Genomic DNA, 20,731 nt, shown 5'->3' on the forward strand with positions numbered 1-20,731 from the left:
ACGAAAAACTCACAACCCAAAAAACAATGTTTGGGTTAGAATGATGATGCATGGGAAATTTATGGTTTAAACCCTAATAAATTTTATTGATTATCCTACATTTTACTATCAATTTATCATCATTTCTGTACAAACCTATAAAAATTTAAGAATCGGAGAATACAAACCTATGAAAATTTATTATATTAACCGGAGAATCAATAAAACCCCAAAAAGAATTTCTTAACAGATAAACGGAAAGGGGATATATCCACAAAATGTAATAAACACAACCAGACAAAAGGTGTCCATGAATATGAACATGATTTTTAAAAGTTAATCAATAATTATTTGTATAACAGATCAATCGTAAATATAATTAATATTCAAGTATAATTGTGTAAAGACCCACATTGGAAATTACAAGAAAGATCTCTACACTTTGTTGGTTGCAGACCTGATCTACATACAGAAGAGAGAGAGTGTGTGTGAGAGAGAAAAAAAAAAAAAAGAAATGCTAATTAAGTGAGTATAGAAAAAAAGAAAAAAAAATGGATGCAATGCATCATTTATGAGAGGAATTCTGATCAGTGAACAACAACCCGGCTGCACTTGCATCATGCATGCCCTATCCAACCTTGAAAAGTTGAACCAAATCATAATAGTGCATCATGCATGGTTATACGCGTACGGTAACAGAAGGTGCAGCGGCAGCTGCGGCAGAAGAAGCTGCGCCTCCGATGAAGGAGAGGAATCCGGTAGCCGTAGGTTCAGGCTCGTCGAGAAAGAGATCCTCTGGAACCCTAAATGAGCCGTGAGCGCAGACGATGGCTAAACCGATCATGAGAGTGGAGATGATGAGCGAGCCGACGCTGGTAAGGAAGACGACAATGAAGGTCAGCAAAATTAAACCCCCGAGGGTCTCTCGATCGCTGAAGGTACGACCAAAGAGGACAAGAGGAGGATCGGAAGGGTGGAAGAGGTAGAGGAAGAGCCAGGCGGCGAGGAGGCAGAGAAGGACTAGGAGAGAGAAGGGGTGAGAGAGGAGAGAGAGGGCAAGAACGCCGGCAAGGAGGATGGCGTAGTTGACGCGAAAGTAGGAGAAGTTGTTGCGGGCACGTGAAGTGGCTTCGGAGAGGGAATCGGGACGAGAGAAGGCGGAGCGGTCGATGAGCTCCGCCCATGGGCGGCGCTTGGAGAAGCCTTGGCGGGCCAAATCGTTGATTCTGGAAATGAAGGCGCGGAATGCGGGTGTGGCGATAGGTGGCTGAGAGGGTTGTGGGGTGGAGATTGGGAGGGTGGTGGGCTGGGGTGGGGGTGGTGGTGCAGACGACGACGACATGGTTGGAAATTGGAGTTGGATGAATGAAGGAATATCTATGTTGTGAAATTGTGAATCAGAATCAGAAATGTGTGTGAGTTGTCTAAAAGTGTGTTTGGTAGAGGGGAAGGCGGAATGTGGATCTGCGAGGGGGATTTGGCGGAGAGAAGGAAAGGAAAGGGAGGCGTTTGGTTTAATTTTTTTTTAATTTATTATTATAGGGGGGGGGGGGGGGGGGGGGGCGAGGAGGAGCGAAGGAGAGAAGAAAGTGGGCTGGAGTTGCAAAACATACCCTTCTTTTATAGTTTGGTTTTTCTCCCGATAAAAAGGAAACTGAATTGATGGTTATAACTGAGTGGCCGTTTGGTTAACGGGAATAGGGGTCTAGTTTGATTGGGCAGAATTAGAATGGATTCCAGTGAGAGTTGGAACGGCATTTTCTCATTTGAGGTAATGGCCATTTACTTCCCCTTTTCTTAGAATGAAATTACATTCCAATTGATTTTAATTTTCATTCTAATTGATCTTAATTTTCATTCTACTTTTTATCTAAACCAAACAGATTATGGGAATAGACTATTCTGATTTTGGTTTAGACAAATTTCCATTTTGATTCCAGTTCCAATCCCGATTGTAAATTAATCTGACCGTGAGAAATCCCATAGTTCAATCCTTTATGTTTTAAAATAAAAACCCTACAAAATTCTAACAAGGTTAAGAAGAGAGAGAGAACATGGACAACCTTTTTTTTTGGAGGGTAACTCATCCCCGACCCTGGTGGCTGCAGAATTTGATCGCTTGATTGTCTTCTAGTATATACAATTGAATCAATCAACAGATGTATATGAAAAGAGGAAAGAGGAATGAAATAATGGTGGCCTGGCCTGGTCTTGTGCACTTTTCCTGGACAGTTTGTAATTAAGGCTCAATTTGGAAGGAGTACATATACAAACATATAAGGTGTAAAACCTTGCATTTCCAAACGGAGCCTAAATATTTATTTTGTTTAATGTTAGTTAAAAAAAAAGAATGATATGTTATGACTTTTCTTCTTCCATAAACACTTTTTTTTATTGATTGGCATACACGGAAAATCATTTTTCCAAAGTCTCTTACCAAATATCTGTTCAACCCCTTCACTAGTGCCATGAGAACCACTAGAAAATGGTGGAATAATTAGGATATGGAATTAAAGGACATGATTAGGGCTAAAACTTGGGCTGGGCTAGCTTGAACCCAGCCCATAGAAGTAGGGTTGGGTTGAGGTTTGAGCTAGGGTTAGGGTTAAAGTTGAAAAGTATAAATCCAGCTTAACTTTGGCCGCTAGGGTTGATTCCTTGACTAACCTAACCCAACCCAACCCAATCCAACCTGAACCTGACTTAATCTTCATATTTGCATAAAAAAACATGGTAATTAAAATCTAAGAAATGGGTACATTTGACAAAAACTAAAAACGTAGAGAGAAGAAAGGTCAGCCCAAGCCCAACTTGACCTCCACCGGTCTAACTTGGCCCGACTTGTGCTCCTAGACATGATAGGGAATCCAAACAAATCCTAAGAAATACATAACACAAATTCTAAACTTCAATACGGCGTACATAACAAATACATACTTTAACAACTTGTTAAATAATACATTATATTGCAATCAACATACAGGCCATGATTGACTGTAATTTACATTCTATAATTTCTAAACTTTTAAAATCATTTGAATTTAACAAGTTATAGGGGGTCAAAAATCATTTATACAAGTAACTGAATTTAACAACATACAGGCCATGTGCCGGCAGGTCTCAAAACTGATATGTATCAGCCGATACCGATACGTAATAGCAAGGTTGAGATAAACTCTGCTTGGTCCACTCCAAAATCCAAATTTCCCATCAGTTGACGTTAGAAAGAGTAGAGGAAACGGGAAAATAGAAGTAACCAAAGATATTAGTTCACAACAATTTTCTCACAAGTGAAATTTTCCTTGCTTACAGTCTAGACTCTAGATGATACCACAAGAAAATGCATTACACTGCGTATTTGTTTAATGGACCATACACTCGAGAGAATCCAAAACAGAATAGTAAAATAAAAATGATGGCGAACATCAAGTAAAACAGATTTTTACAGAAACTTTGCTCCTTTCAGAGCATGGAATGCTTGGTCTGGTATCTCTTGTTGCATTCAGAAAGAACACAGCAATTGAACAAGCTCCCGCCTGGACGTCAAAAGATGATCGATCACAAGTGCACCTGAAACTATAAACGTTACATGCAGTGCTTCAGTGAATCTCCGGCACCCTGAAAGAAGCAATACGAGAGGGCAAAATCAGCGATAAAGATGCTAACGAGAGAGATCACCACTGCTGAAGTGGTTGATTCACCAACGCCTTTGGCACCTCCCATGGTGGTAACTCCCCATGCACAGCTCACTATGGCAATGATGCCCCCAAAAACCTGCGACTTGATCATCGCACTGATAATATCCCAAGGCCTAAGAGCTCTCTGAGCTGAATCCAAGATAATGTTAATGCTAATCCCATAAACACCATCAGCCAAAAGAGCACTAGATGCCATTCCTACTGTAAAACACATGAGAGTCAAAATTGGCACAGCCACGCAGCAAGCAATCACCCTGGGTATGATCAGGTAATCCACTGGATTAGCACCAAGCACCCTCAGTGTATCAGTCTGTTCGGAGACCTGCATCGTCCCTAATTCTGCTGCAAATGCACTTCCTATGCGGCCAGCTACAACAACTGATGTAACCACAGGACTTAGCTCTCTAGAGAAGGCTAGGGCCAATACACCACCAACGGATTTGTGTAGCCCTAATCTGGTGAACTCTCTAACAAATTGGATTGTGAAAGCCATACCAATAAAAGCTGAGGTCAAGAGGCAAACCCCAACTGATCTAGGTCCTACCCTCTCCAGTTGCTGAAGGGTGTTGTTCCGATGGACTTTACCTTTCAAAGATCTAATAATCACCTGTCCTGCCAGGATGAGAACAGAGAATCCCCTCCACAGGTACCTAGGAGGAGACCATTTGCTCAACAAGGGTTCAGGTGCATGGTTTGTGTTTGGCTTTTCTTGGGAGACAAAGAGAGGCGGCTGATTGTCATCTGAATTTGGAGTTGAACAAACAAGTTTTCCATGTTGAGTGGACTTGTTAAAACCATATTTCAAATCTCTTCCATGGAATCCTAGTCCCTGAGCAGGTCCTTTCAGGTTCAGGGCTTTCCTTTTTGTCCAATCTATCAGTTCAAGGGGACTTCTCCTGCAAGTGTTCAGGGGTTCAAGTTCAAAATTTCAAATTAATATGTACATGAATGATATTAAATGAGAGAGAGCAAGACCAAGAGAAAACCTGTCAGAACAATTAAAAGAGTGAAGATAAAGAGTCTGCATGGTTTTCGCTGGTCACCTGCTACTCAACAATTGCATCCACGTCCAATCAAATGGTTCCTTGCTTCTGCTAAGTACAGAAAAGAAAGGAACTTTCAAACAAGTTCAAAGAAGATTTTTTTATCAATAACTGTGGAAATTTATTAAATTAAAAGCAATTAAGTACAATGAGGCATAGAAAATGGGAGAGAAGACCATGCAAAATCTTAAAAAAAAAAGATACAAAACTAGGAGCAAAATCTTTAACTATTTAGAGATTATTTTAATTACTGCACATATACAACCAGGTAAAGCCATCACCGGTTGTGCCTTGACATGTTTTCTTTTTTTTTTTTTTTTGATCAATAACACTTTCATTAAATCATCAGTAGAAAATTTACAGGAGGAAGACAATCACACTTATCTTCCAAGAGCCACTAAGAGCCTCATAAAAGGAAGAAAAAAGAAGAAAAAGAGAAAAGAATACACTAAAGTTACAGCTTAGCCCAAAATAGTGAATCCGTTTCTGCCCCTTGTTTAGCTAAACCGTTAGCTAGGGAATTAGCCGATCTTTTAACCCAACATGTCTTAACTTCCATCTCCCGCACCAGCCACATGAATTTCCTCCTCTCATTATTATACTTCCATAAACCATTTTGATCTTTAGTCAGCCATCCTATCACCACCTCTAAATCCCCTTCAATTATGAGTTTCTTGATGTTCAACTCCTTAGCTTTCCGGACTCCTTCCATAACTGCAAAGATCTCGGCTCTAAGGGAGTCACCCACTCCAATTGGGCCTGAGAACATGGCAGAGATGACCCCACTTTCGTCCCTAAAAACACCTCCAATCCCCGATTGCCCCGGATTTCCCCTACTGCATCCATCAAAGTTTAATTTCAAGAATCCACTAGGTGGGGGAGTCCAAGCCACTTTCATTGCTGACTTGGTCTATGTGCAATTTGCAATTTCACCCCACTTCCTCAACATGTCATCCACAATGTAATCTGTGAATAGTTCCAAATATTTCAGCCACTATACCGCCCTAATATGTATGATAGCCCTCAGATCTGCTGCTCCTCTTTGGGTTTCTGAGAATATCCTGGAGTTTCTTTCCCCCACAGTGTCCAACATACTGCAGCCCTTAGTCCTCTCCACATTATCCTTCCCCTTTTTATCCACCACCTGAAAAAGTTAGGGGAGAAAAGGCCCTGCAAGTCTGATGGGGGATTCCAACTGCATCCAAATAAGGAGGAAGCCCAATCCCAAATTGACCTTGCAAAGTGGCAAGACACCAGTAGGTGAAAACCAGTCTCCCCATCCACTTTACATAGAACACACAACTGAAGTGACAAACAAGTATTGGGTCTCTTCTTTTGGAGTAGATCACCAGTGTTAATTCTTTCCAGATAGGCTTCCCAACAAAAACTACCAACCCTAGGAGGTATTGCTCTGCACCAAACCTCACCAACAGGGAAAGGGGGGAAGGTAGGACTGGTGGACTGACTTAAGACTTTGAAGAACGAGGCACAAGAGAAGATGCCATTGGGGGTAGGTGTCCAAATTCTAGAATGCTCCCTAGTGGGGTCTAAGACAACGTTATCAAGAAGTGCAATAAGGCTCAAAATACTGTCGAGGCCTGAGTCCCTCAAATCCCTTCTTAAACCCAACTTCCACCCAATCCTAGAAGTGGAAGAGGACGGGGTGATGAAAGATGAGATCGGCTCATTTTTCAAATCAGAAAGAGCATACAAAGAAGGAAATTGATCCTTTAAAGGGGCGCTCCCCACCCAGGTTTGTTCCCAAGATTTTATGGAGTTACCGGAATTCAAGTCATACCTGATATTAGGGGAGAAAATTGGTAGCAGGTCATGAATGGCTTTCCAAGGAGAGTTGCTTGTGGTCCTAGCTCTGATTCCAGCGTCCCATCCATTGTCATCTAGCCCATGTATACTTGCCACTATTTTAGCCCATAGCTTCTCCTTCTCCATAGGGAACCTCCACAACCACTTCCCCAACATAGTCATATTCCTTCTCCTGATACTCCCAAGCCCCACACCACCACAAGACTTACTCCTACACACTATCTCCCAGCTAACTCTGTGATCCCTCTTCTCCTCTCCTGGCTCCCATAGGAAATCTCTCATAAACTTCTCTAATCTGTTAGCAACCTTCACTGGAATTTTAAACATCGATAGGAAGAAGATGGGTAAGTTAGCAAGTGTGGCCTTAATTAGTGTAATTCTCCCACCGAGAGAGAGGTAGTTCTTTTTCCAGGATACCAATCTTTTCTCAAACCTTTCCACCACTGGGTTCCAAAAGCTCTCTCGCATGGGATTATCACCTAATGGCAACCCTAAGTAGTTCAAAGGCCACCCTGAAACTTCACACCCCAACATTTCAGCACTCTCCCTGCTCTCCCTCCTCCAGGTTCACCCCCACTATACAACTTTTTCCAAGGTTAACCTTCAAGTTAGACATTTGCTCAAACAGTTGTATCACCAACTTCAAGTTCCTAATCAAGCACACATTACTGCCTTCACAAAATAGAATCGTGTCATCAACAAACTGTAAGTGAGTGAAGGGGGTTTCCACCCTCCCAACTCTCCAGCCTCTAATGAGCCCCCTAGCATATGCTCTGTGAATCAGTTTCCCCAAAACCTCCGCAATTAGAATGAACAAGAAAGGAGACAGGGGGTCTCCTTGTCTTATACCCCTGTTGGCTGGAAAGAAATCTACCACTATCCCATTCACTAGTAATAATGACAACTCCTGACACAACACATGATCCACTTGCACCATCTAGCCCCAAACCCAAATTTAGTCAAAACTCTCCTCAAGAAATCTCAGTCCACCAAGTCATAAGCCTTTTCCAAGTCCAACTTACAAACCACTCCCTTCTTCTTATCCCTCTTAAAATTCTCCACACTCTCATCAGCAATTAAAATCTGATCAGTACTTTGTCTTCTACTCACAAAGGCTCCTTGATAGTGTGCAATGCTATCGGGCAATACCTTCTTCAACCTCATAGACAACACCTTTGCAATGATCTTATACAAGTTATTAACTAGGCTAATTGGCCTAAAATCCTTCGGGTGTGATGCATCTTTCTTTTTTTGGAATTAAAGCTATAAATGTAGAGTTCACGCCCGGATTGACAATTCCTCTCCTAAAAAACTCCTCAAACACCCGCAAGAGGTCATCTTTCAAGATATCCCAACATTCCTGATAAAAAGCCATTGTGAACCCATCCGGCCCTGGAGCTTTTGTTCTATCCATAGAAAACACAGCCTCCTTGATCTCTTCTAGAGTAAAGCTTCTTTCCAACCTTCTCCTGATCTCCACCCCTACATCTGGCCAATCCAAACCTTCTACCCACACCCTTCTACTCATAGGCCTTCTTAGAATAGATTTGAAGTGCTCCACACAGGCCCTAGCAATCTCCTCTTGTTGTACTAACTCGATTCCATCTACTACCAATTTGGAGATAAAGTTCTTCCTTCTCCTGCCATCTGCTAGAGAATGGAAATACCTAGTGTTTCTGTCTCCCTCTTGCAACCACTTACATCAAGATTTTTGCCTCCAACTAACTTCCTACTTGTGCAGACAATCCTCTAGTTGTCTTCTCAAATCTCTCCTGAGATCATTGTCTTCCTCTCCAAATTCTCCCCTTTCTTCTTTAGAGTCAAGGCATTCAATCTTATCCATCAAATCTCCCTTTCTTTCTTCTATCCTCCCAAACTCCATCAAGTTCCACTCCTTGATTCTTGCTTTCAAGAATTGTAGTTTCTTATGAAATCTCATCCCCCCACATTCCACTAGTGGGTTACAGTCATGCCACCATTCCCTCACTTTGTTAGTAAACCCTGGATGAAGTAACCACATAATTTCAAATCTAAAGGGGGTAGGACCTCCACACCTTCTTTCCTCACATAATACTATGGGCCAGTTATCTGAGGTCACCCTTGGGAGATCTCTAGAAGCCAAGGTTCCCCAATGTTCTTCCCAATCCAAAGAGAACAGAAATCTATCCAGTTTAGAGCAAATGGGTCTAGATTGGAGGTTTGACCATGTAAATGTCTTATGGGCTTGGGGAATCTCTTTAAGCTCAAAGGCATCCACAAAACTATTAAACTTCCTCATGCTTTTTGTCATCCTCTAGTTAACCTTATTGGACTCCTCCGAGAATCTAATCACATTGAAATCCCCACCCATGCACCAAGGCCCATCCCACAACCCTCTAACATCAGCCAATTCCTCCCACAACTCCTCTCTTTATATATAGTCATTCGGTCAATAAACATTTGTGAGCACCCATGTGCACCAAGGCCCATCCCACAACCCGCTAACATTAGCCAATTCCTCCCACAACTCCTCTCTCTATATATAGTCATTCGGTCCGTAAACATTTGTGAGCACCCATGTATAGCCATCCTCTTGCTGCTTAAACTTCAGAGACACCAAGTACTTTCCGATCAACTCCTCCAGACCTTCCACCACATCCTTCTTCCACATTGTTACAATACCCCCGGAAGCACCCCATAAGGGAGCAACCACCCAACTAATTCCCCTGGCTTTCCATACACTCCTTGCCCATTTATCATTAAACTGCATTCTCTTAGACTCTTGTAGCAACACAATGTCTGGGTCACACCGTCTTATTACCTCTGTTATTGTCACCCTCTTCCTTGCACTCCCAATTCCCCTCACATTCTAACTAAGAATCTTCATTCCGCTTCTTGGTAAACCCCTTGCCACTTACCACTACTTTGCCCTTTCCTCCTGTCTCCCTTTACCCCAAGCCTCTTATCACCTTCTATACCTCTCTTCAATCTCTCTACTTCACTCAATCTCCTCTTCTTTATTTTGATCTTCTCCTTCCTCTTCTGTAAGTTTTCTTTCAGCACATTCAGATCTTTCAACCTACAACCTAGCTTCCCTACAAATTCTGCTATCATGTCTTCTTTCACCGAGTCCACCAGCCCTACCCTTCCTATAGAATCCCTTCCATCTCTATCCACATGCCCCTACTTCCTCTCCTCTGGTCCCACCTCTATTCTTTCTTCTCCATCCACCCTCCCTTTCCTAATACCTCCCTCCAACCCTGCTCTCTCCCCGTAGTCCTCTCCAACTCTACCCTCATTCCTTTCCCTCCTCTCCATGAACCCCTCCCCTCTTCCTACCTCCCCTTCCCCTCTCCAGATCAGCTCTCCTTCCACTTCCTTAAGCACTCTTTCAATAATTTCCCATACTTTTTCACTCCTAAACCTTCCTTCCGGCACCTTCCCACCTTCCTTCCTTCTGGTCTCTCCCTCCTCGGAGAGCCCGTCTGCTGGCTCAGCTACATATTCATGGGCTACAAAACATGGAGCAGGAACGGAATCTGGAACCAAAGACACTGGAGACACATTAGTAGCACAAACCGAAATCACTTGGTTACATGGGACTGATGGACAAGTTGGAAAAGGACTGCTCCCTGCCTCCCTCTCTTGTTCCAGAGGTTGGTAAATATTTATCTCCCTAAGTTGGTCGGGAAGTGCTTTTGTCCTTTGGTCACCCTGGTGATCTTTCCACTCTACCCCTGGTTTACCCCTCGATGGCATGTTCCTGCTCTGCTTCCGATTCTCCCGGTCTGCCCCTTCTGATCCTCCTTGCACACTCTATGGTCTTGGGAACAGATTGTACCGCTTACCATCGTCACCCTGAAATAAACTTACACTATTCCACCCATCGATGTCACCTCCAGTGCAACTACCTTCGTCGTTTGCACTGCCCACGCTAGTACCATCGACCGAATAGTCCTCTGAGTCTTCATCACCTTCACTGCACTGCGCCCAGCCTTCATCCTTATCTTCCTTCTCTTCAGGTCTTCCCTTAACGTAACTTGGCTTCGGCTTCTCTGAGGAGCGCCGCATGGGGCTAAACTCCTTCAGCCTTCGTCAAGAAACCCACTGCAAGTTGAGCTTCTTCTCTGTTTTCCAGTGCTGCGCACATTCCCTCCTGTCTTGCGACTAGGAACGATGATAGACCATTAGCATCGTCTATCTTAGTCGTGTCCCCAGTCACGTGAGTTACTAAAGGCTCACGCGCCTTCTTAAAACATTGGATCGGGCCCGCTGACCCAAATGGGCCTTTAATCGCACCCAAGACATTTCGAATGGGCTTTGGCCTTAGCCCATTTTTAAGTCACCGCGACCTCACGTGACTTTTAAAAAGAGTCACACGCATCCAACCCCAGGCTCGGATTGGTTTTATCCGGTCTAGATCCAGTTCTTCCTTGAACCAACTCCTTTTCCTTGTTCAAATAGGTCAGGTTGGCACCAGTTACAACCTGTGCAAAGGACCTGCCACCCTCCAAACTGTTCACTGCTCCCACACGCATAAAACCCACCCCCTGAATGCTACCATTTTGTTTCTCCAGTCTTGGTTTTTCCATTTTTGTGAAAGTTCTTTTCTTGTTTGAATCAACCAATCCCTTCTTGCCATGCAGTACTTCTTCTTCAACCTTCTCATCTCCCTCCCTACGAGCCTCCTTCCAGAGCACCGATTCAAAGGATGAAGCCAACCACACTGAATAGCAAAGCCCTTCAACTAGCACCTCAATCTTTCGAGGAATCTCCTCAGGTTTTACACCATTCAATAAAATGGAGGCTGAACAAAGGTCTCCCCAAAAGGCACCTCCTAAAGATCCTCCACACATCAAAGCAATGGCTTCAGCAACTTCCTGCTTCCACAAGTTAAAGGGAAGGCCTAAGAGACGCACTAGCACTCCATCTTCAACAAAGAAATCTTTGGAGTTTGATCCCGGACACCATCTTGATACTGTGAAGCTTCCAAGATCAGCTTGGATATTTAATGCCTCAACTTCTACTCTATTCTCCAGCAGATCCAGCACAGCCTTGTCCTTCTCAAAGGGTGTTAAAATAAACGTACTCTTCAGCTTTAAACTTGCTATTAATAAATCTGCACCTTTCCTCCAGTCTAGTATATGAGCTGAAGCTTTAACTATCAGCTTACTTTCCCAATCTCCTCTCTGTATGTTTACTACCATTCTGTATTTGCCTGCCCCAGCTGTCACTAATAGAGTCTCTTGCTTATTATTTCTCACCAGACTAGTAGAAGTGCTTATCTTCCTTTTAACTGTTTCTTCTCTTTTAGCACCCAAGTGTTGCAGCAGTTCACATAAGATCCCATGGACTGCCTTCCAGCCCTGACTCTTCCTTCCTTCTGGTAGGCAGACCATCTGCTTTCTTCCCTTGCCAAAGAATTCTGTCAAAGATATACAATAACCTTTAAGGTTTCTCTTACATTCTACAACAAATCTTCTTCCAGTTTCTGAGAGGAAACTCTTTCCAACAACTTTGTTTGCCTTTGTTACTTGCACCTTCTACAAACTCCTTGAACCTTTCTATTACCCTCAACCCTTCTAACAGCACCATCCCTCTCTTTGCTTCCCTGATCTTCAAGCTCAGCTTACCATTAATCTCTTTGCTTCCAGTGCCTTGACATGTTTGGCCAGCTTGGTGTGGCTTTTGGTACAGTGTAAACCAGGCCAGACCACTGAGGAAAAAAAATGTAGGCCTGGCTGATGTAGGTGGAAGGGGGTTTGGGTTTCGAGTTGAAAGGCAAACCAATGAGCTGTAGAAAGCACTATTTTGGAGGGAAATAAGTAGCAGCCACATAGAGAAAGAGGGGTTTAAGTGGGATCCTTTGATAAAAGGAAATCTGTTAAGAACCACTCAGAAAAAAGTAACAGCGCTTAAAAAGGTCTGGTAATAGCTGTTTGGGAGAGGTATCGTGGGTAACAAATTTAGGACGGATGTGTGGTCAGTAGAGGTTAGGAAGACTTTTTTAGATTGAAACAGAATGAACTCTGAAGGTGGCTGGATTGTAAATAGTAACTTAGAAATATATTTAAGGATCAAAGCATGTAGATGATTTATAGAAGAAGTCAAGAAGCTAAATACAAAAAAAAAAGCAACGAAAGCGGGGAGGGGGATGCGATGACAAACCAGAAAGGAAAAAAAAGAAAGAAGATCTGCCCCAGTTATACAAAGTATCGGTAGTACCAGTCTATCAAGCCCAAATCTGCACCAAATGAAAAAAAAAAAAAAAAACAGCCGCATAAAAATTCATCTAGATAGGCAGCCTACGACAAACAAAACAATTTTAAACACATTTATCATAACTCTCCCTTCTACCCATTCTTCTCTTCTCCTAGGGTTGTCAACGGGTCGGGTCTGGGTCGGTTCCAGGTAGAACTGGTCCCAAACTGACAAGAAATATGCAGGACTCGGAACCAAACCAATCGGGTCCAACCCGATGGACCCGATTATAATAAACCTGCTGAGGAAAAAACAATAGCAACCCTATTGAGAAGGACGATAATACCCCTGATAAAAAGGCAACAAAAACCTGCTAAAAATGCAATGAAAACCAGCTAAAAAACATGCTAAAAGATAATAATAACAAATCTGTTGTGACCTAATAGTAACCTCTTATAACAGATCTGTTATAAGCTACTAATAACAATAAAAACTGATAAAAATACAATAACAATCTTGCTAAAAAGGTAAAAATAAACCTATTATTGACCTGAAACCTGTTTTTTTATGAATAAAAAGAAAATTTTCATTAAAAGAGAAAAAGGAATGAGCACAGTATAGGTGATAAGATATCCCCAGAAGCAAGGAAGCAACCCCACGAAACCCAAAAGGCCTAATGGCAACCACATCACACACCCAAGAAAAATTAATCAAAACCAAGAGAAAGATCAAAGAAAGGCCCAAAACAAGACCTAGAAAGCAAAGACCACCAAACCGCACTAGACTGAAAATGCAAGCCCATCCTGAAGCACACTTCAATCTTCATCTGTAAACTCATCCTCTTGGGTCGAGAAATCCTCGTTCCAAACCTTGTTCCCCTGAATATAAGATTTTTTTCTTCTCAAAGGCCTTCCTGGCAAATTCCTCGGCACCCCAAAAAAACAGGCCCAGGCTTTTCCCAACCGTAACCTCACTATCAACTAATTTCTGGATATCCACACCGCTTGGATCTTATACCAATAAAAAATAAATAAATAAACCTATGATTAAGCCAAGCAAATAGTAGTTATGTTAAAATAACATAACCAGTAAAGACCTATTATTAAGCTCTACATTGAAATTATGAGATGATAATAATATGTTTGGAAAAAAAATTATGAGATCATAATAGTTCTGTTAGAAATGGTTTAGCTAGATCCCTTGCTCCCTGGCATTCAGAACAGTGCAAACAAAGGGGTAAGACTGAAATTAGAAACATTCCCTTTGCAATGTCTAACTCTCAAACTCAAATCAATATCCATCTAATAACCTGAAACGACCTTATAGATCAAATTTATAACAAAAAAGGATTGATGTTTCCAACTTAAAATGGATTGAGATTTCAAATCATGTTTTTACCTGAAATGTTGCTCCCAACTCCCTTAGTAGGCTGCTTCTCTTTCTCAAAGTGTACATGAACACCTAATGGTTGCCATGTATGGCTGAGCCTTAGGTCTTAAATTCTTAGTGGTTCAGCTACTTAATGATTGCAGATTTGTCAGGTATAGGTTATAACCCAGATTAAAGATGAATTGAAGAAGAGAGCCTTCAATTAGAAGTTATGATGTGGTATGCCTAAAGGCTCAAGACCTTACTTTTGAAGTACTGTATTCTTAATGAATTTGTCTCACAAACAATGTTCCAGTCCAGCCAGTATCTTCTGCCCCATTATATAAGCCAAACTTGGCAGAGTATTACATAGAGAACAAAGATGTGGATAAAAAGTAGAGAGAGGATGATGATGATAACAGGCATCCTATGTATGTAATACATCGTCTTCTAACTACTAAAGTACAGGAAAACCTGAACTGATATCTTCAATACACATATTAAGAGTATAATAGTAAGTTCCATACCATGATGATGATAACAGGCATCCTATGTATGTAATACATCATCTTCTAACTACTAAAGTACTCAAAGAGTTTCTAAAGATACAGTCAGGAAGTCACACCTACAGATTAAGCCTCATTTAAAGCCATATACATGGGTAAATTTGAAGTTAAGGATTCAGGAGCTCTAATCTCTTTTCATGGAATTAAGGCTGTTAGATCCAATAGGAATATTTATTTCATAGATGAAGTATGTTCCAAAGAAGGTGCCAACTAGCTCAGTTAATAAGGTCTTTGGCTGGCTATAGCAGAGACTTGGGGTCAAATCCCACCTTCACAAGGGTCGGGGTGTTATGGGTTTTGGGGATGGGCTACTGCCTGTTGTGTAGCCCCATTTTCTATCTAAAAAAAAAAAACGTGAACAGTTGGTAGATGTTTACACCAAAGCAGTGAACAAAACTTAATTAGAGTGTTCTTGGCAAGTTGGATACTGTGGATCTTTATGCTCTAATTTGGGTACTATGGTTCTGATTGTATTAGAGCATAAAGACAGTATAGTAATAGACTATGTAATTCACTTCTTACAAAAATAGTTTGAGCGAGGTACATGCCTCATGCTGTTTTCCCCAAAATTTCCTTTTCTTCATCGCTTTTCTATTCTTTTCGCTACCTCTTCTCAGAAACCCTAGCTGAATTGTAACTCCTTACAATAGAAAGAATGACATTATAAAGAACTCTGAGCACCAAAGAATTTTTTTTGATAATTGAAAAAAAAAAAGATATTAACCAAGAAATAAAGACTGATACAATCTGATACAGCCAGTCCAGAGAGAGGCACGAGGTTCAGTCCACTCTATTTTATATAATTCATTCCCAGTGTGTTTCATTTCCTAGATGGGCCACACCACCATGCGTTGCACCACACAATTTTATACAAGAATCAGAAGTTTGAAACTAAAATTTTAATGAACTCTACAACTAGTTAAGTACCAAATCCTCCCATCTCAAAATAACTAAAACAACTATATGGTTTACTAAAGCTGAAATTTATCCATTCTAGTTTTGTTCTCTAAAGCTTTTAGAGATTTTATGATTGCAATTCATATGAAACCTCTCTCAGTTTGGATGGATATATAGATGGAATTTATGTTTGTGATACTTGTGTGATGTAAATTGCAAGGGGAGTCACCTTACTGTAAAGATGTTTTACTTCTCAATTGTGTGCTTGAAAAGGATGTTCATTGAAACATCTAATGGGATGAGGAAGGAGGTTGCATAGAGTTTGGAGAGGTTGAAGATAATTTGAGCTTTGTTAAAGCCTATTTGCTTCTGGTTTTTAATGCAAATTTGGTTTCTTTTGAGCTTCTTCTTCTGTAGTTTGTTTCAGTATGGGTGGGAGTCTCTCTGGTGTGTTTGTGGGCTCTTGTCTTAACACCTGTTATTTAATTGTATTCAGTTTTTTGTTTCTTTAATAAAATTTTCCTTTTACATCCAAAAGAAAAAAAAAAAAAGACATCTAATTGTGTATGTGGTTCAAAGTTCAGTGGAGTGAAAGGACTTTTGCAGCTTTGGCTCCGTCTCAGTCACCTAAACCCAACCAACCTAGAAAATACATGGAATCATTTATTAACAATCTCAGGACTTCAAAGTTCAAATACAGGGAATTTCTATACCTATCTATTTCCAAAGTAAACTTGAGTGGCTCTTTCTATGTCATTGGAGAAGTTTTTTGAAATCTTGAACATAGATCCAAACTGCAGCTCACAAGCAAGGATGGAACTTCATTTATTGACAATCTCAGGACTTCAAAGTTCAAATACAGGGAATTTCTATACCTATCTATTTCCAAAGTAAACTTGAGTGGCTCTTTCTATGTCATTGGAGAAGTTTTTTGAAATCTTGAACATAGATCCAAACTGCAGCTCACAAGCAAGGATGAGACTTCATTAGAGGAAGTAGTTGAGTATGAATAATCGACTGAAGTTGATATGGTATTATGGTTCAATATCTAAAGGTATAACAGGTAATACTTTTTGTGATTTGTGAACCTAAATTCGGAGATCAGGGGGAATATTGAGACAATGGATAAAGTAGGTCGCCAGCATTGTAGAGCAAAATATAAGGTCTTAAAGTTTCTACTTGGGTTGAGAAGACCTTGTTTGAAAAGTCTGAAGGTCCTATACAATAGTCAATTGTTCTAAGTAGTTGGAAAACACAATCACCACATTAACTTAGAGTGTGGGAGTTCTACGTCCATGACTCCACATAACGAAAAACTAGAAAACAGTAAAAAAGAAGAAGCTAGTCCCAAATTTTGTTAGATTCAAACGGCTGAAAAGGAGAAATCTTGGACAAGGCTGGTCAAAGCGTCCATGAATCAGACAATTTTGAAAGGGCAGTAATCCACCATTTACTAGATAAATCTCTAAAGCCAGATGTTGATATAAGGGATTTACTAGGGTTAATCCATGCCATTGCCGACTTGCAGAGCCATAGTGGCATTAGAAAACACCTGTCTGTCAAATGGTTCTGACAGTCCAACCAACAAGCACGATTCTTTAATAAACATTTTTTTACTCCCAGATTTTTTTCAGATATAGCTATTGAAATTTGGAAACCCAGACCCCTGGTTTAAGCAAACCTGAAGAGGACTCATCCCACTGAAAGCAACTGCAAAGATAACCAACACGATAATACTGTTTTGCTAAAAAGAGTCTCAAATGGTGTGGGGGCATGGACTGAGCATTGAAGAAAAGAAGAAAAAAAGGGGAGGAGAGAGAGAGAGAGAGAGAGAGAGAGAGAGAGAGAGAGAGGGAGAGATACCTGAAGCCTCTGATTGTCGATTTTTTTTTTTGCTCGCCTATAACCACCATTGAAGCTTCTTCCTCCCCTCCACTTTCACCCGCGATCAAAGACCCAAAAGCGCCTTTTTATTTTTATTATTATTATTATTATTATTATTATTATTTATTTATTTTTTATGAGTAAGCCCTAGTGATTTCAATCCATTTTCAGCCGTTAGTTTCCATTTCGTTAGCCCGACCCCCCTCCTCACCGAGTATCCTCCCCCCCGCAATTTATATTTCTAATTTTCTGTTCTTTCCGCTAAGCCCCCGCTAAACCTAGTGCCCTCCACCGGTTGTAATGCTTTCTCCGGCGGACTGTGATTTCACGGCAATTATACGAAGTCTCCCTGCGATCACCAACGAAATGAGACTGACAATTCCGCTAATTTTTCTTTTCCTGCCTAAACTCTCATCTCTGTTCCTTTTCACGAAGAACCCAAATTAATCTGCTAGCACCGTGACCATTATCAGTTCAGTTGCATTCGGATGGTAATCTTTTTGCTCAACTAGTGGGATATGACAAATTAAGAACGACTTATTCAGCAAACAAACAAAGGGAAAAACCATACAACAAATTCTAAAAAGTTGCTGGTCTCTGTATGCTCCAGTTCGAACTAGAAAACACCATATTCATTCGACAACATGAGATTTTTCAGCAAAAATTTACCTGCGTTTAAATCGCCGGAATCGAGTTGCCCTGTCTATTCTCGCCGATGAGATTAGTCCCCGCTAGAGAGATGAAAAGGCTTGGATCCTAACTAGAAGAGAAAAGAGGGTTTGGGTCCTTGGTGAAGAGTTGCTGGAATCCCGTTTCGCCGATGATCGCAGGGAACCTTTATATTGTCGTCGGTAAAATCGCCGGCCGCCGAGAAAAGCACTGCAACCGGCAACCGGTGGATGGCGCTTGGGACTAGGGTTTTATACTTTCATTGCCGGAGAAAACAGGAGAGGCAGGGGGACAATACTGGGGCTGGGGCTGGGGCTGGGGGTGGGGGCGTGGTCTAACGGAATGGAGACTAACGACCGTTAGGCTCCCCGCCACTCGTGTGAGTCGTGTACACAAATTCACGTTATTTTGTGAGGATTTTGCGAGGCGCCAGGCAGGAGGAGCAGATCCGGATGTCATTCTCTTTTTTCCCAAGTTCTGCTCTGACCGTCTAGCGTGCGCTGCACCTTTAAATTTTAAAACATGTGTTATTTAGCATTACTCTCGAGTTGCACGTGTTAAGGAGAGAGAAGCGGCCACAGCCAGCAGTTGGGCTTCATTTTTTTTGGTGGAAATTAGAAAGATTTAAATACACAAAAAAAACCATAATTAGAAAGAAAATTTTTCTTAAAATATCCCGAAACTGTCTAAACTCTACCTTACCCTCAAATTTTATTGATAATTAACATGCTCAGTGAGTATCAACGGAAAAAATGAAATGTTAAATTTGCCCTTTACTATTTTTTAAATTTTCAACATAAACCCGAACCCGATTGATGACATCTCTGTTGTAAGACTCACGGTGTATAATTCAGCTACTGACAAAATTGGTGTCTCATTCGCCACTCGAACATTAGCGATACGTCCTAGAGTGCTTGGGGGTTTGGTCAAAATTGGTGTTCGGTTTATTCGATAAAAATCGAATTAAATTAATTAAAATTTTAAAAGTCAAATTAAAAATTAAAACCGATTTATAAAAACCAAAATCAAATTATTTTATTATTTTAATTAAAACCAAATTTTAAAAATATATAATATATTATATATTGTAAAATATATATTATCAGGAGTATTTGTAGATATGCCATGAAATCCTCCGCACTTATGAGATTGAAGCGAGCTCTATAGGATGAGAATAATTGATGAAAGAGTGTTGGCATGCATGACAACTGAACCAGGAGATTGAAATGTGCATTGATGAGAGGGAGATAGGGTAGATTTAAAAATGGGTTTTAGGAATTTAAAAAAAAATGATGTTTTACTAATTTAAAATGTATATCAGTGATGTGATGTCACGTTAGAGATAAGGGAAGTTTTAAACAGTTGTCAAAAAAATTAAGAATACTTTAAAACAATATATAAATAATAAGGAATTAATGATAGAGTTAGCCAATTTTCTAAACCATAAAAGTATTTTAAAAAATTTGTCCAATTATAAACAAATAAAAAAATACAGACACAGACAACCGACTAATGCGGCGAGAGATGTACTTCAGACGAGGCTTCACAACTTACAACACCCAAGAGAGAGGATTGAGTGATTTATGCAGATTCAAAATAATGGGAGAGAAGAAGAAGAAGAAGAAACGAAGAGTGGAGCATACCTGGTGTGGTGGAGATTCGTTCATTTTGGAGTCCAATGTGCTGAGGGAGAAGTGTAAGAGTGAGGAGTATTTCAAAATTTAGAATGGTTTTCCTTTTCCAGTGGCTAGCAAGGCCCAACTGATTCCCAATTTACGACTAGCATTAGAATCTAAATATAGTACTCATAAATTTCCTCCACACCCTCCTCACAATCCTTCCAATCTTGTATTGAGAGCATCGGTTGCTATTGTCATGTGAATTCCTCTCATATATGAAGTCGAGTATAGAGATATTTTTCCATTGCACGGTTGCTATTGTCATGAATACGGTGTGAGGACTTATTTTCTGAGGACTAACTCCCAACTCCTTACACTATCACTCACTGTTTGTGAATCTAAATAAGGTTTAAAGTAACAATACAATATTTTCCGATACGGAGTGTATCATATTCCAAGTCATGGATATGGGATATGTTACAATTGGGTACACATCCTATGAGTCATGTGCATCAATTGCATATGCCTTCGTATTGGTGCATATTGGACCAATATGGATTGATACACACTGATATAGAAGCGTTTTTATGCCTAGTTTTATATTGTTTTTCATCTTTAATAAAAAATAAAAATTATAATTATAATTATAAAACTGGAATAAATAATTCAGAATTTAATTTTTGAAAAAGCTTTAATAAAAACTAAAAATTTTAAAAGTTAATACATTTTATCTACCTTAAATGATTTATATATTTTATTTTACACATAATTATACACAATGATCAAAATTTTGTTATACGGTATATGCCCTTAGCTCCAACCAGATTGATGAACATTTTGACATTTATTATAAATGAATAAAGTACATATTTGATTCATATTATATTGGTGTATTTCCGTGTAATGCCCCTTAAACTAAACACTTATTAAACTTGTGTTAGTTTAGAATCTTTATAGTCGTTAGATAGATCTGGGGAGATTTATCCTACCAAGGTTGACACTGA

General features: G+C 40.4%; 1 protein-coding gene and 1 pseudogene across 15 annotated transcripts; both read right to left on the minus strand.

Moving 5' to 3' along the window:
- Positions 1-305: 305 nt before the first annotated feature.
- Positions 306-1,540, minus strand: LOC148864132 (PRA1 family protein B3 pseudogene; annotated as a pseudogene). The gene has a single exon (XR_016110221.1). The product of XR_016110221.1 is annotated as a PRA1 family protein B3 pseudogene (transcript).
- Positions 1,541-3,226: 1,686 nt separating this feature from the next.
- On the minus strand, positions 3,227-18,612 carry ABCI14 (trigalactosyldiacylglycerol 1). Of its 14 annotated transcripts, none has more exons than XM_088977593.1 (4): positions 18,109-18,548; positions 15,207-15,298; positions 4,664-4,768; positions 3,227-4,573 (listed from the first exon to the last, which is right to left on the minus strand). In XM_088977593.1, exons 3-4 carry the CDS (start codon positions 4,702-4,704, stop codon positions 3,565-3,567), a joined length of 1,050 nt encoding a protein of 349 aa, XP_088833719.1. In that variant the 5' UTR covers positions 4,705-4,768; positions 15,207-15,298; positions 18,109-18,548; the 3' UTR covers positions 3,227-3,564. The 14 variants fall into 14 exon arrangements, with proteins under 14 accessions (XP_088833719.1, XP_088833716.1, XP_088833715.1 ...); XM_088977590.1 differs by having other exon boundaries at positions 4,721-4,768; positions 18,109-18,393; XM_088977589.1 differs by having other exon boundaries at positions 4,721-4,771; positions 18,109-18,393.
- Positions 18,613-20,731: the final 2,119 nt, after the last annotated feature.

Source organism: Nelumbo lutea, chromosome 3 (assembly GCF_056320005.1).
Source record: "Nelumbo lutea isolate HS-2025 chromosome 3, American lotus-T2T, whole genome shotgun sequence".
NCBI classification, from domain to species: domain Eukaryota; kingdom Viridiplantae; phylum Streptophyta; class Magnoliopsida; order Proteales; family Nelumbonaceae; genus Nelumbo; species Nelumbo lutea.